Source organism: Falco punctatus, assembly GCF_963210335.1.
Source record: "Falco punctatus genome assembly, chromosome: 3".
NCBI lineage: Eukaryota > Metazoa > Chordata > Aves > Falconiformes > Falconidae > Falco > Falco punctatus.
This window is the reverse complement of record NC_137582.1, coordinates 61,142,445-61,156,252: the sequence shown is the minus strand read 5'-3', so window position 1 is coordinate 61,156,252 and position 13,808 is coordinate 61,142,445. Positions and strand designations below refer to the sequence as shown.

General features: G+C 41.4%; 1 protein-coding gene across 11 annotated transcripts in view; it reads left to right on the top strand.

The window, feature by feature from the left end:
- The window catches only part of PPP4R1 (protein phosphatase 4 regulatory subunit 1), a 71,244-nt gene that overhangs the window by 42,705 nt on the left and 14,731 nt on the right, over positions 1-13,808 (top strand). For 9 of the 11 annotated variants that reach the window (XM_080378980.1, XM_080378977.1, XM_080378974.1 and 6 more), the window contains 4 exons: positions 1,161-1,319; positions 2,452-2,582; positions 4,115-4,635; positions 12,272-12,447. In XM_080378980.1, the coding sequence (XP_080235106.1) occupies positions 1,161-1,319; positions 2,452-2,582; positions 4,115-4,635; positions 12,272-12,447 (987 nt within the window). The remainder of the gene's footprint in view (positions 1-1,160; positions 1,320-2,451; positions 2,583-4,114; positions 4,636-12,271; positions 12,448-13,808) is intronic. The other 2 variants (XM_080378978.1, XM_080378976.1) reach the window with 1 other exon arrangement.

Genomic DNA, 13,808 nt, shown 5'->3' with positions numbered 1-13,808 from the left:
TTAAGTAGCGTTTGCAGATTTACATCCCATATGTTTCTTGCTTTGGGATGTAAATTGATTTCTTACACTCCTCACACTCAAATCGTTTCATCTATAGTGAAAAACAAGAAAGAATTTGAAAAAAAGGGATGTAAGTTAATCCTTACAAACAGTTAACAAAAAAACATGGCCTTGGAAGAAGGAACTGACCATAAATACGACATTTTGGAGCACAAAATAAGCTCAGGGATCACCAAATGGTTAATGAGACTAACCAGAATTTTACAGGAACTGTGTGTGAATTATCCAAATTAGCATACTAAAAGATCCACCCTCAAGCAAAGAGAGCCCCCTACTAACAAAGCCCTCTCCCACCCCACCAAACCTGCATGGTTAAAAAAAGCACACTGTACTTTTAAGTGGAGACGAGACTTGTAAGAACCAATGAGAGTGAAGTGTGACTAAACAACTGTAAAAATTGTTCAAAGTGTCTAAAAAGTTCTGCTATGTGTTAAGTGGTGTGCTGGCTTTGTGGGTTACCACCTAGCACTCGTCTCTGCGCAGACAGGCGCTGCACAAGTATCTCGACACTGTGTGTGGATCGGCGCTTGCACCCCGGGTGAAGAACCCAGATTCAGGGTAACGACAGAAATTGGTAAATCCAACAGTGGGAAGTTTAGGTGGGAAAGAAAGGTTTTCTTTCTTTCTGAAGATGCTCTTCGTTTACATTTGAGTGAAAATCTTACAAAAAAATCTGGTCTCTGATAAGCAAAACGTTAATGCAACAGTATTCTTTATGAGTTTTGTTCCGATCAATGTTCCGACCTGCTTTAAAAGAATGGTGTAGAGATCAGAGTTTGTCTTATGATAGGTTTTATGGGCTTGGGGATATTTTTGGAGTTAGGTTTTTTGGCTATAAATGAGGTTAGAAACTTAGGACTTCCTTGCTGTTCTTCAGACAGCTGCATTTTCCTTATCTGTATCCATAAGTAACGTGAGAGCAACTGATTAGAAGGGTGGTGCTCCTGAATGTGTGTTCTTTGTCTTGCAAATATTAAACTGATGCATCTGAGTATGAGGGTGGAGAAGCATATGAAGGAAATGAATGTGAAAAAAGAGCTTGCTTTCAAACTAGTGCTGCCTGTTAAGACTTGCAAACTTATTCATTATGTTCCTAATAGCTGCCGAGGTTTTTCCAGCTCTGCTCTGATAATGTGTGGGGAGTTAGGAAAGCCTGCGCTGAATGCTTCATGGCAGTTTCTTGTGCAACATCACAGGAAGTCCGGAGGACAAAATTGTCAGCCCTTTTTATTAACTTGATTAGTGATCCTTCACGATGGGTAAGAACTGGTTTTTATTTCTTGATGAGCTGTTATATTTAAAGGATTTTGCTGTAATAGTCCATATAGAACTTTTCCCCATAGGTGTGGATAACATAACTTGTTTCACGCGACTCAAGCTAAATTCTTAGACTGCGTAGTTTGTCAATGCTTGTAGAGTCCCTCACGTTTTCAATGCAGCATGTAAGAAAAACCATCAGTGGGATAACTTCTCTTAGCTACGGAACTGTCTGTGACTTAACATTGCTGAAAGTCATTAACAAAACTGGAAAGTTAGATGTGACTTATTTGTATTTCTTCAGGTTCCTTACCACCACCTCCCTTTTTGGGGTGGTGGTGGTAGTGTTTGTTGGTTTTGTGTTTGGTTTGGGTGGGATTTTCTGTGTGTGGTTTTTTTTTTGTTGTTGCTGGTTTTTTTGGTGGTGGTGGTGGTGTTTTGGCGGGTTTTTTTTCCTCTGTGTGTTTTGGTTTTTTTTTGGGGGGGGTGTTTCTTTTGTCTTGAAGATGTACTCTAACCTTGGTATGTTTGTTATTGAGCAGATTTCTTCTAAGAGCCAAAAGCACATTTTTTGCACAGGAGCATGAGATCTTGTATCCTGGAAAGTTGTGCAAGTTGTAGTCCAGCAGAATTCATAAAATAATAAGAATTGAGGTAGATAATTTTTGAGAAGGAGAGAGAAAATAGTAGGAGAAAGGTGGAGCAAATGAACAGCAAAGCCAAATAGGAAAGGGAGAAAAATGCAGAGCTTATTGTGAGTCGGACTTACAGTAGTGAAATGTCTGTTCACTGCGTAATTTTTTCCTTTAAGTCTTTAAGTTGTTAAAATTCTTAACTGAGCTTTCAAATTTACCTGCTTCTACTGTCTAAGTAATTGCGATTTCTTCGGTTGTGGGGAGTAGGACTGTCGGCTTAGTTACCCATGATTTGCCCTGCTTTTTCTTAATTTTTTTTTTTTTCACTTAGCACGTTATGTATACAGCTGGCTGACTATCTAGGCAAGAGCCTCTGCTGTTGCTTTCCTCAGTAGGCTTATGACCCTTCCAATTCCTGGTAGCAGGTGTTTGTTTTATAGCACAGCAAGATTTTTATATATATAAATAATTTTTTTTCACCTTGGACCCTGTCCGCTAGGTCCGTCAAGCTGCTTTTCAGTCTCTGGGGCCTTTCATATCAACTTTTGCTAATCCATCCAGCAGCGGCCAGTACTTTAAAGAAGAAGATGGTAAAAACCCAGAAGATTGTAGTTCTGCACAGGAAAGCAGGTAAAAAAACTTGCTAAATCTACGAATTGTTTTTCCCCCCTTGTTTTTTCTTCTGCATGAACTTCAAGTTAAGAAAATTAACTTTCCTGTATAAATTGAATATTTATCTTGGTAGACGGAAAGATCTGGAACTTCTAATCTTACTTATAGACTACTAGAACTTTGAGTAATTTACTAAAAATACATGACTATTCATTAACTTAAGATACCTTAGGGTATACCTTCTGTGATGACGTGACTGACTTGATAGACAAGGGAGAGCAGTGGATATAGTCTACCTAGATTTCAGTAAGGCTTTTGACATGGTCTCCCATAAGATCCTTAAAGAGAAGCTGATAAAGCAGCATCAACTGAACAAGCTGTGAACAAGCAGTGAGGACAGCTGGCTGAATGGCTGGGCCCAGAGGGCACTGATCAGTGACTGACACGTAGTTGGAGGCCAGTAACTGGTCAGGTACCTCAGGGGTCAACATAAGGTCCAGCCCTGTTTAACATCTTCATTAACTACCCAGACAGTGGAACAGGGTGTACCCTCAGCAAGTTTGCTGATGGCACAAAACTGGGAGGAGTGGCTGATGTGCCAGAGGCTCATGCTGCCCTTCAGAGGCGCCTCAGTAGGCTGGAAAAATGGACTGGCAGAAACCTCTTGAAGTTTAACGAGGGGAAATGTGAAGTCCTGTACCTGGGGGGAAACAACCCCAGGTACCAGTACAGGCTGGGGTCTGACCAGCTGGAGAGCAGCTTTGCAGAAAAGGCTGTAGGGGTCATGGTGGACACCAGGTTGAACATGAGCCAGCAGTGTGCCCACACAGCCAGGGTGGCCAGTGGTGTCCTGGGCAGCACCAGGAGAAGCCTTGCCAGCAGGTCGAGGGAGGTGATCCTGCCCCTCTGCTCAGCACTGGTGAAGACACAGCTGGAGTGCTGGGTCCAGTTCAGGGGCTCCCCATTATGAGAGAGACATAGACGTACTGGAGAGAGTCCAGTGAAGGGCCCCAAAGCTGCTGAAGGGACTGGAGCATCTCTCCTGCGAGGACAGGCTGAGAGAGCTGGGGCTGCTAAGCCTGGGGAAGCGAAGGCTCAGGGGGATCTTATCGGTGTACACAGATACCTGAAGGGAGGGCGCAAAGAGGACAGGGCCAGGCTTTGTGGAGGTGCCCGGTGACAGGGCCAGAGGCAGCGGGCACACACTGCAACACAGGAGGTTCCCTCTGAACTTCAGGAAACACTTTTTACTGTGAGGGTGACCAAGCACTGGCACAGTTGCCCTGGGAGGCTGTGGAGTCTCTGTCCTTGGAGATATTCAAAAGCTGTTGGGGCAACTGATTCTGGGTGGTCCTGCTTGAGCAGGGGGGTTAGCCCAGATGACCCCACAGGTTCTTTCCAACCTCAACCATTCTGTGATTTATTTTGCTATGCGGTAATTAAAACTAGTTTGATAAATAGCAAGCTGATAGCATGTGTGTGAATTTTCAAGAGCATGTTTGTAACATATGTATTTTGGTTTTTAAATGTTCATTTGCTTTGGCATTCAGCAGTGGACAAGTAAGGACTACAGAAGATGTCACAACAGAGGATAAGCACAACAGGACAGAGGATCTGTCTTCAAATGCTGATAATGACGATTTTTCCACAAAACTTGAAAATGCCATGGAAGATCAAAATACGGTCTCAAATAACTCCCAGAGGGAAAGCGATTTCCAGACTGAGTCATCCTTCCATTGCACTTTGTCTTCAGAATCTTGTGGGGAAGTGGCTGACGAGAATGAGCGAAGTTCTTATTGCTGTACAGCAGGTCTGCGGGAGGCTGGGGTGAATTCACAGGAAACCTCTCTTTCAGAGCAGGAATTATACAACTCTTTCCATTTCTGGAGGACTCCACTTCCTGAAATAGATATTGACTTTGAGCTTCAGCAGAATTCTGAGAGAATACTTGATAGAGAAATTCAGGAACTCACCATGCCGGTGTCTCCAAACATTCCTATGGCAACAAGGAAAGAATTGGAAGAAATGATAGAAAATTTGGAACCCCATATAGATGATCCAGATGTTAAAGGTATAGTAAAGATACTGAAGCATTTTTACTGTTCGAAGGTAAACATATGTTGCTTTAGCAGTTTAGGCTTTAACCTTTCCATTGTTTTAGAAGTGACAAGTACTGCTTTCTTCCAGTCCTCAAAGGGATTGTCTCTGTTTTGATTTAATTGTGATAATCGATGAACTAAAAGAGAACTTGTGTTTGTGTAAAGATGTTTAAAGGTAGTATGATTCCTTCTGTAAACTGAATACACATAGAGTTAGCAGTATAAACTTTTGACTGCTTGGTTTGACAGTGTAATCAAATAAATGGTTCAATGGCTTAAACTGTTGATCAGGAAATTAATGTATAGTTAGCATACATGCAGAATAAGAAGGCGGATTAAGATTATTTTTTAAAACATTGAAGTGTGATGAATTGTTTTAATTTTATGCATTATCAATTATATTTTTAATGAATTGATCTCCATTTTTGTGCAACGGCTTTATTACTGCAGTCAGATGTTGTTGTCTTAAGTGTGCCAAGTTTGTGTCAAACTGAGAATTGATCCAAACTGAATTTTTGAAGTGAGTGCACATCCTCCTTTTGAAAAACTCTTGAAGGTTGTGGAAGGGTTTCATAAGTATAGAGCAGCTGGTGGAGCTGTACCTCAGAGGCACCTCTTGGGCTAAAATGACTTGGCTGTTTCACATGTACCTGCTGGAGATACCTTTCTTAGAATTTATTCAGCGAATTTATTCAGCTTATGAATACCATAAGGCACTTGATCATTGCAGTCAAAGCCCAGAAGTACTACTGAGGAACAAGCCTTGTTACTCTAGAGCTGAAGAATCCCTAGGGGAAAGCATGCCTCTGTACCAGAAAAAGTAGGAAGAAAAAGGAGGGGCAAGCTGGGAGTGGGAAAAACTTTTTAGAATAAACTGATTCTGCTTTCAGCTTCTTTTTGTTTGTTAGTAGGTTGATATGCTGATAACTTTTCCTTAATCCATTTTGGGCTGTTTCTATTTAATCTGTTGTGAAGTCAGCAGATGAAGATTTGTTGCTTTAAGAGTGCTTTGGGCACTCTCTCTGTAAGGCAAGAGAAGAAAATGTTTCAGCCTTGCTAATGATCTCAGTCTTTGCAGAACCCATCTCTGAAGCCCACTGTTAAAACTTGCACTGCTGTTCAGGTTTGTTTTTATACAACCTTGTTCTGTCCAGTTACAGAACATATCTGAAACGCTTCTAATGAAGATTTATATAGGCATGTATTTGTATGTCTAGAATTGTCTTGTGTTATGGAGTCGTTTCTGTTGTGTGTGTGTTCATGTCTTGTTTCAGAGCAGGTTGGGGTTTTTTGTAGCAAGGTGTCAAGAGGTGTTCTATGCAGTTAGTTGTTCACTAGCACTTGCACATTTCAGTAGAAGAAAAGTATTACTAGGTTGTCAACACCATGGGTTACCAGTGCTCACAAGTTAGGAGAGGTTTGAATTAGGGTTACCAGCACCATTTATTCTAATTTGGAGTGGGGTGGGGGTGGGTGTTCTTAATTACTCAGTCATCATCCTGTGCTGTTCAGTATGTCTGACCTGGTCAAGGCTGTGCAGCAAAGTCCCATGGAACACACCTAAACCTTGTACTCTTCTGCCCCCTCCCTCTTGCCTGTACTCTTCGTTATTCAGTCTAAGTACTTCAGAAGCTGGAATTTACCAACATGCCTGTTTTGATTTGGTAATGTTGCTATTTTTGTTTTACACAAAGTGCCTTGAGGCATAAGGAAATTGAGACTTAAACCAATAAAATAGTATGGATTTTGCCTGCTTGTCTCAAACACTAAAGTGTGCATGGAACAGGTTGGTATCGAGACTTTAGTCTCTGAGTAGCTGACTTAATGCCTATGTTTTGGACCTTATGCTCAGTAAATTGTGACATGAGGGAGGTAGACTCCCTTTGGGTGATCCAGAAGATCGGAACCCTGACTGCCTCTTTGCTCATGGCAATACCAGGAATAATATTTCCTTCTTTACCATCTAAAGCTGTCGTTGCAAACTGATGGTGTATATATTCAGTCCTAATTTGTTATTTTCATAGAAATTTTCTGAAACTTCTTAATTTCACAAGTAATTTTGTTTCCAGAATATGTGGCTTACAAATGTTTGCCAAATAGCCCAGGTTCCAATTGGTGCTTGGGGTCTTTGCCTGCCACCCTCCCCCTCTGCCCCTTGCAAGACTAGCCGTTACATTTTTATAGGTATTGTACTGAGTGGGTTGGTTCTTAGTAGCAAAGACTTGAGCAAGCTAAGAATTATTACTTTTTTCCCCCCTCTCTTTCTTACTTTTAAAATCCCTGTGACCTTTTTCTTGCACTTATTTTCTTCATTGGTTTGCTGTCACCCAAGTCCTGGATTCCTGCTTCCATGCTGTGCTCCTGTCTTTATTGCTGCATTCCCAGCCAAGGGATGGGAGTGGAAGATGCTGTGTTCTCTGTGGTGGGTAAGCGGAGGCCTGCCATACTGGAGAGCTCCCATAGGTACACGTCTTCTGGTTTCTGAAGCAAGTGGGGCAAGCATCCTAGGGACATCACAAGGTGAAGTGGGGATGAGTGACCAAACTCTAGTTTGGGAGTGAGGCTGTAGTGTATGATGTTATGCATGTGTCAGTAAGGTTAAGTTGTTCAGGCAACCTTAATCTGTAGCCTTTCAGTGCTTGACTGTGCAACTTCAGCATCTTTCTCTTAACATGTTTTGTTTTGGAGAATATTTTCTAAACTTAAGAAAATTAATACCTCTTATGTGGAACAGTATTGGCCAGGGTCATTGTCTTGGAGTTTTTGAAGGTTCTTAAGATCACACTGAATTTTGATTATTTGACTCTGCAGAATAACTGGTGATGGTAGTAAAGTGGTATCCTTCATGGTACCATCAGTGGAGGTGGATTTCCATTCTTCTAGTTGGTTTCAGAGGGAGTCTCTGACAGCTGAGGCAGGTATGGATATTTGGTACTGGAGTTTAGGTGGCAATGATTCTTTGAGTCAGAGGAGTACAGGTGGTTTCCTGCGCGCCCCCACCCCACCCCGTGCTTTGTGCGATGTATACATCCAATACAACTACTATACCTTTATACCCCTATCCCCTCTCCATATGTATTTCCTCTCTCATTTCCTTTTTTGTTTTCATTTCTCTTCCTTTCTGGATTCTGCATTCCTCTAATTCACATGTCTCACCTCACCCTTCCATGTTGTATGGGTTGCTTCTTCCCTCACCTGCTTGCATCACTATAGTAAAAGTGTTGAGAACAGAATAACTGAGTTTTTATCTAAGGGGTACCTCGGCATACCCTACCAAGGGGAAGGGTCAGTTGAAAGGAAAGGCATTGCCATCTCGTGTACCCCAGAGTATAGTATGTTCAGTGCACACCCCAATCTTCCAGGTGTCTGGGCTGCCAGGCCCTAACGGGTTACTGTTTACTTACATAAAATGAACTGTTTGTGTGTGGGGGGGTTTTCTGTGTGTGTTTTGGGGGGTTTTAGGTTTGTAACTTGACTGTGTTTTCTGTGTTTCTGTAGCATACCTCTCTATCATCAGAGCAGTTTCCATTTCAAACTTAAAATCCTTGCTCCAAGGCATGGAGACTGATGAGGTCTCTAGCAAATAAAAATTTTAAATAGTGACCAGCAACTGCTGTAGAACATTTTTTTTTTTCCATAATCTCATTCTCAGAAAGGGGTGAACTGTTTTAACTGCATCTCGCTGCCAAAAATCTTTACCTTGAGGCTTTCTTTCCAGAACTAGCATGTTGCCAAAGTGATAAATTTGAGTAATAGGTAGTAGAGCAGTCGGCAACAAAGGTAAAGAAAGCTTGTCTTTTCACAAACTCTGCTAGCTAGCAGAGCTACACAAGATATGCAGAGTTAAGCAGTGGTATTTAATCCCTGTTAATAGGACCTTTCCAATTCACTGGCCAGACATCCTGAGGATCTCAGACTGGGAGATGGAAACCTGCACATTCCTTTGAAGTATGCCAGCTCTTTTAAGATTATCACAGAGTCTTTTTTTCAGGTCACCTTTTTCCAGCTCCCTGAGGCTGCTGCTGTTTTTACTTACTCGGGTGGTCGCTTGTCTTTCCCCAGATGTTTTTTTTCTTTATTTTTCTTTCCAGGGGCACTTTCTTCAGCTTTGTCTCCTTACATTCTACATAGAAAGCGCTAGATTGTGTAGTGTCAGCTTTTCTTAATGTTATCTGGGGGAAGAGAGAAAGTCCAACTTGCAGGTTAGTGAGGCTAGCTGTGGGGCTAGCTGTGGCTTATGTCAGTTACAGGCTGCTTTGCCAAATGGAGACCTAACGGGGATAAACCGGCCCAAATCTGCCATCAGTTGATCCCATTCCTTATAACATAGTTCCTTAACATAGTTTTTCTAAGTTAGGCTGCTAGTGATACCTGCAGTAAAAGTCTAAAATGGTATTGTTAATGGAACAGTATGTGAGGAGAAGAAACTCTTTATTTTTACGTTTTAATTACTTGCATCTCAGTACCCATTAAAGCAGCCATAGCTTTTGCCTCTTGAGTAAGAAGTGAGGGTATGGAAGGCAGATCCTTCAGACAGAAGAAAGGAGCGTGCTGCTAAGTAATACCAGTGTCTTATGGTGAAACACCAGGAGAAATGGAAAACAACAATAAAGCATGTTGAAACTCCTGAGGACCAGGAAATTTAAGAAGGCCAGGTGAAACACGGTTTTGAATTTAAAGGTTGTGCCAGTTATTTTAGGATGCAGTTACAGCAGCCAAGAGTAAATAATTCCTTGCTGAAAAATACTTCTCACCTGAAGCAAAAGTCAAAGGAAGAAAGAGTTAGTTAGCAGATGGTTTAAGATCCAGTGAGCATTGACCAGTGCAATATGCACAAAACTGACCTTTCACTCCAGTTTTTCCTGAAGGTAGTTGTGAAAGCTAGTCAGCCAGCAGATTCCCTTCCAGTCTTCCTCACAAAACCGTGCTTTCCAAGAGCTCTGGAGGCATTTCTCTGTGTCACGGCCTGAGAGGGGGAGCCTTATCCTTTGCTTGTGCTTTTAATGGTTTTCTGGAAAATGTTGCCTGTCTTAGGGCTGTAGGAAAGATCTTTCTGGGAGATGGGAAGGAGCAGCAGCCACCTCAGTCAGGAGGGTCTGTGGTGTGTGATGGGATTATGAGGGAATGTGCCCTGGCACAAGCAGCCCAGGGTGGTGAAAGACTGCTCATTAGGATGCTGTTTCAAGTTTAATGTCTTCAGGGCAGCCACCTAGAGCTCTGCACACATATGCACATACTCACACATGCACTCTCTTTCTTTTCCTCCTTTACTAAGCCCTCCACCATTCTGGAGCCTTTCATAGTGACTATGCTTGGCTCTTTTTTTGCTTAGGACCTTAAGATGTTTATGGACTTCAGGTCATTCACCTTTTGGTGAATGACAGCACTGGAGTCACCCTTGGTGACGGCATCAAAGAAGGAGGCAGGCGCTTGCCAGTCAATGAAATCCTTGGGAGTTTGGCCTCTCCTGTTCTTCATCCCCACATTTTGGGATTGTAGCATTGGCAGGAAGCTGAGGAGATGCACGCTTGAGTGATGGAGAGTCCTTGGCTTAGCATAAACACTGCTTAGCAACAAGTAAAACATCAATGCATTACCAACATTATTCTCATCCTAAATCCAAAACACAGCATTGGTCCAGCTACTAGGAAGAAAATTAACTCTATCCCAGCCAAAACCAGGACAGATAATACCATCACTTTTTGTTACTGGAACTAATCTTTGGAACTCTGTGTTTTTTTCAGTAAATACATATTCAGTGTTGAAGCAATATGTATTGCCTAGTCAGAGTAAGCTTTCTTGACTTCTGAGTGAAAATGAGAGGAGTGTACTTCTTTTTCCCATGAAGTTGTCCTTCATGAAAGGAGTCTTCATGAAAAACGTCTCCTTGATGTGCAGCAGAATACAGTTATTCTTAATTTTCTTATTTGATTTCTCTAAATGAGAATAAATTGGAAATCACAGGCATTTTTGTGCCTTAGGTGCTCTGAAATGACCACCTATTTTGCATGGGCCTTAAAAGTACAGAGTTTTGTCAGTGAAGTAACACTTGAAGAATGAAGTCATAGGAATTTTACAGTTTAAGATTAACAAAAGCTTCCTATTTATATGTCTAGATTATATATTATATTAAAGATGCATATCGAAACTATTTTCTAACATAATGTGTTTGATAGTGGAAGTATTAGTCTGATGTTGGTTTTAAGTTTCTAACTTGCTGTGCTTTTTCCTGTTGAGGTGAATTGCAGTAATACAGCAAGAATATCTTTCAGTTATTCTATCAGAAATTTGATGACGTTACAGAGCTAGCATTACATATTGTAAAGAATTATCTTTACTCCTTCTCATCAGATTCCGCCTAGAAACCAGTGAACCTGTAATGCGTTTCCCAATTTTTGCTAGCTAAGATTGTGCTTCTTGTAACAGATGTATTGCATATCTGTGTCTTCTGTCTACAAACGAGTCCAACTTCCTTTGTTTAATCGTTGTTAATAACCCTATTAAAAAAGCTAGAGGGAGAAATTTAGATACTGTAACTTAGTATGGCAACGTGGGATTAAAAACAAGCGTATCGTTTGTTGATTAATTTTACAGTGAGCATTTAAGAAATGTTGGAAAAGCCGAAGTCTATGATGAACAGAGCTTCTGGATGGCTGGGTAAATTTAGTGGGTCAGGAGATTATTCCCCCTTACCTTCTTGGAAAAAAGTGGAGGAGGAGAGAGGCCAGGTAGATCTGTCAGCACTGAATTCTGTGTTGCTTGCAGCTGAGATTGCCTCTGATACCAGATCTGCTTAGGTCAGGCTATATCCAAGGAACATTGCTCAGCAAAGCTTTTTTTAATTAGCACTAAGCAGAGGGATGAAAAGCAAAGGGGTTCCAGAACTGCTGGATCTTTTTCAAAAGAGTGGATGGCAGGGTGTGAAGTGCTAATGCTTTCTTTTGATGAATAAGAGGGCATCAAACAGTGCAACCTTTATTATTTGTTTTAAAAAATGGAAGGATGCTAAAGTGTCCTGTCCAGGAAAGAGTTACCAGGGTCTAGCATCTTCCTGTATAGATCTTGCTTTAGAGTTGCTGTAAAAACACAGGAATTTAACGACCAGAGGGAGAGAGACAGCCTTTCAGAACCAAAATCCTTTCTGTATGAATAAACCTGTTCTCAACCTTTGAGTTACCTTTCCCTTCTCTCTCTTATTCCCACCTCCCACAAAAGACCCAGTCAGTAAGTTAATATTCATGTGCTGTTCTGCCCTGAAGACTATTTGCACCGTTGATATGTACCGAGATTCTTAAAGAACTGATCCTGCCATAACAGCAGTCTCTTACTCCCGTTTTGGGTTTGGATTTTTTTCTTTAAAGACAAATTTCACTGAGTTGAGGGTTGAGCACCCTTGGAAAATAGTGGAGTGTTAATCTGCCTTAGATTTTACGCTAATTGTCCCCAGTTTGGGATTTACTAACAGTCGATAATCTCAAATTTGTACCTCTCCCATACTTCTTCCACCCTCTCTCAGTTAATTAGTCACTGTCTAAAAGTTGATCTGTGGACTTGCTAAAAGTTTATTGCGGTTCGGTCTCTCATGTATTTCTCTCTCGTGTGCTGCAGCACAAGTGGAGGTGTTGTCGGCTGCACTCAGAGCATCCAGTTTGGATCCTCAAGAAGAGACAACGGCCAGCATGGGCAAGGGAACAGACTCACAGACTGAACTAAACATCGATGACCAACAAAATTTTAAACCTATACTGGATGATATTGTGCCTTTAATTGGTGACACTGTTGAGGTGAGTGGTTTTGTATACTTTTTCTCCCTCCCCTGCCCTGGGATTTGCAGGGCTGCAGTACTAGAGCTGTATTTTGTGTTCATGTGGTAATTGCAGCCAAGTACTTCCTACTTTTGGGCAGCGTGGTGTTTGGTTTTGTTGGCTGGTATTGAAGCATTAGCTACTAAAATGAAATTAGTTGTATTGGTTGGCTTTGTTTTTGCCAGTTCTGTGCTTGTCCATGTAAATTCTTGAAATTGTTTCCATTAATCTCTGTTGTGACTATGGCATTTTAAGATGTTTTAATGCTACTGCAGTTTATTCCTGTGAAATTGCCTTCCTTAAAACAGAGCCCTACTGGTAATAAGCGAATCCCCTTCTCCGGTGCCCTCACTGCCCTGCCCCCTGCAATCTGGAGAGAAGGAGGTACTTTGTTCCCTGCGCTCCCTGTCAAAATGTTTTATGGAAGTTTATTGGCCTGCGTAAGAGAAGTTCAGAACCTGCAGTCTAGGCTGTTGTGTGGACTGCTGAAAGAGAAAGTGGATTTGAACAATCAGTAACAGTTTCAAGTTTTTTGCACTAAATTTTTCAGCACCCTGACTGAAGTCTGTGGCATTTGATGCTATTTTCTGTTCTGTACTGAGTATTAGGCCAAACCTACTGTTTTCACTGCATGTTGTGCCACAAGCTGTAGCTACGCAGGAAGCAATGGTTGCAAATATGCTCCATAAAACCAGAGCAAGTGATTTGTTGAATCATATTGCCTAAATGATATTTTCAGTTGAAATTCTGATAAATGTCTTTGAAAAGTCTAGGAGTTGACATCAGTCCAGTGGAAACATTTTCAGCCTTAACTGGAGCAGCGTTTCTAGCTGATGTTTAATTAACTTTTCACCTAAGCTGTTGGACTACCACATAGCCTGTTCCTGATGTCAGGCTTGATATGTTGTTGTTGTCACTTTCTAATGCTAATCTGTAAAAAGACAGTGTAAATGCACCTTTTGTCCTTCTGATTTCTGGGGGTGGTTGGGGTGGTGTTTCTTTAGAGGGACTTGTGCTGCATTTTATACCTTTACAGAGTAGGATGCTGACAGAGTTTAACAGCCTGTCACATTGCTAGTATATGTTTGTTTTGCACGTTTCAGTTCTACTTTTTAAAAGGATGCTTATAATCTGTCAGTTCCTTGTTTATTAGCACTGAATCAAGTTCTCATTTTACAAGTGAAAGGATGTTACAGAGGTGACCTAGAATTTGGGAATCAAGCTGTGATCTGTTCAGCAAGTAGACTGTTGCTTCAGTGAAGAGAGCTCTGATTTTTACAGGTGTTGTTTTTTGGGTTGCTTTGGTTTTGGGTTTTTGTTTGGGTTGTTTTTTTTTAAGT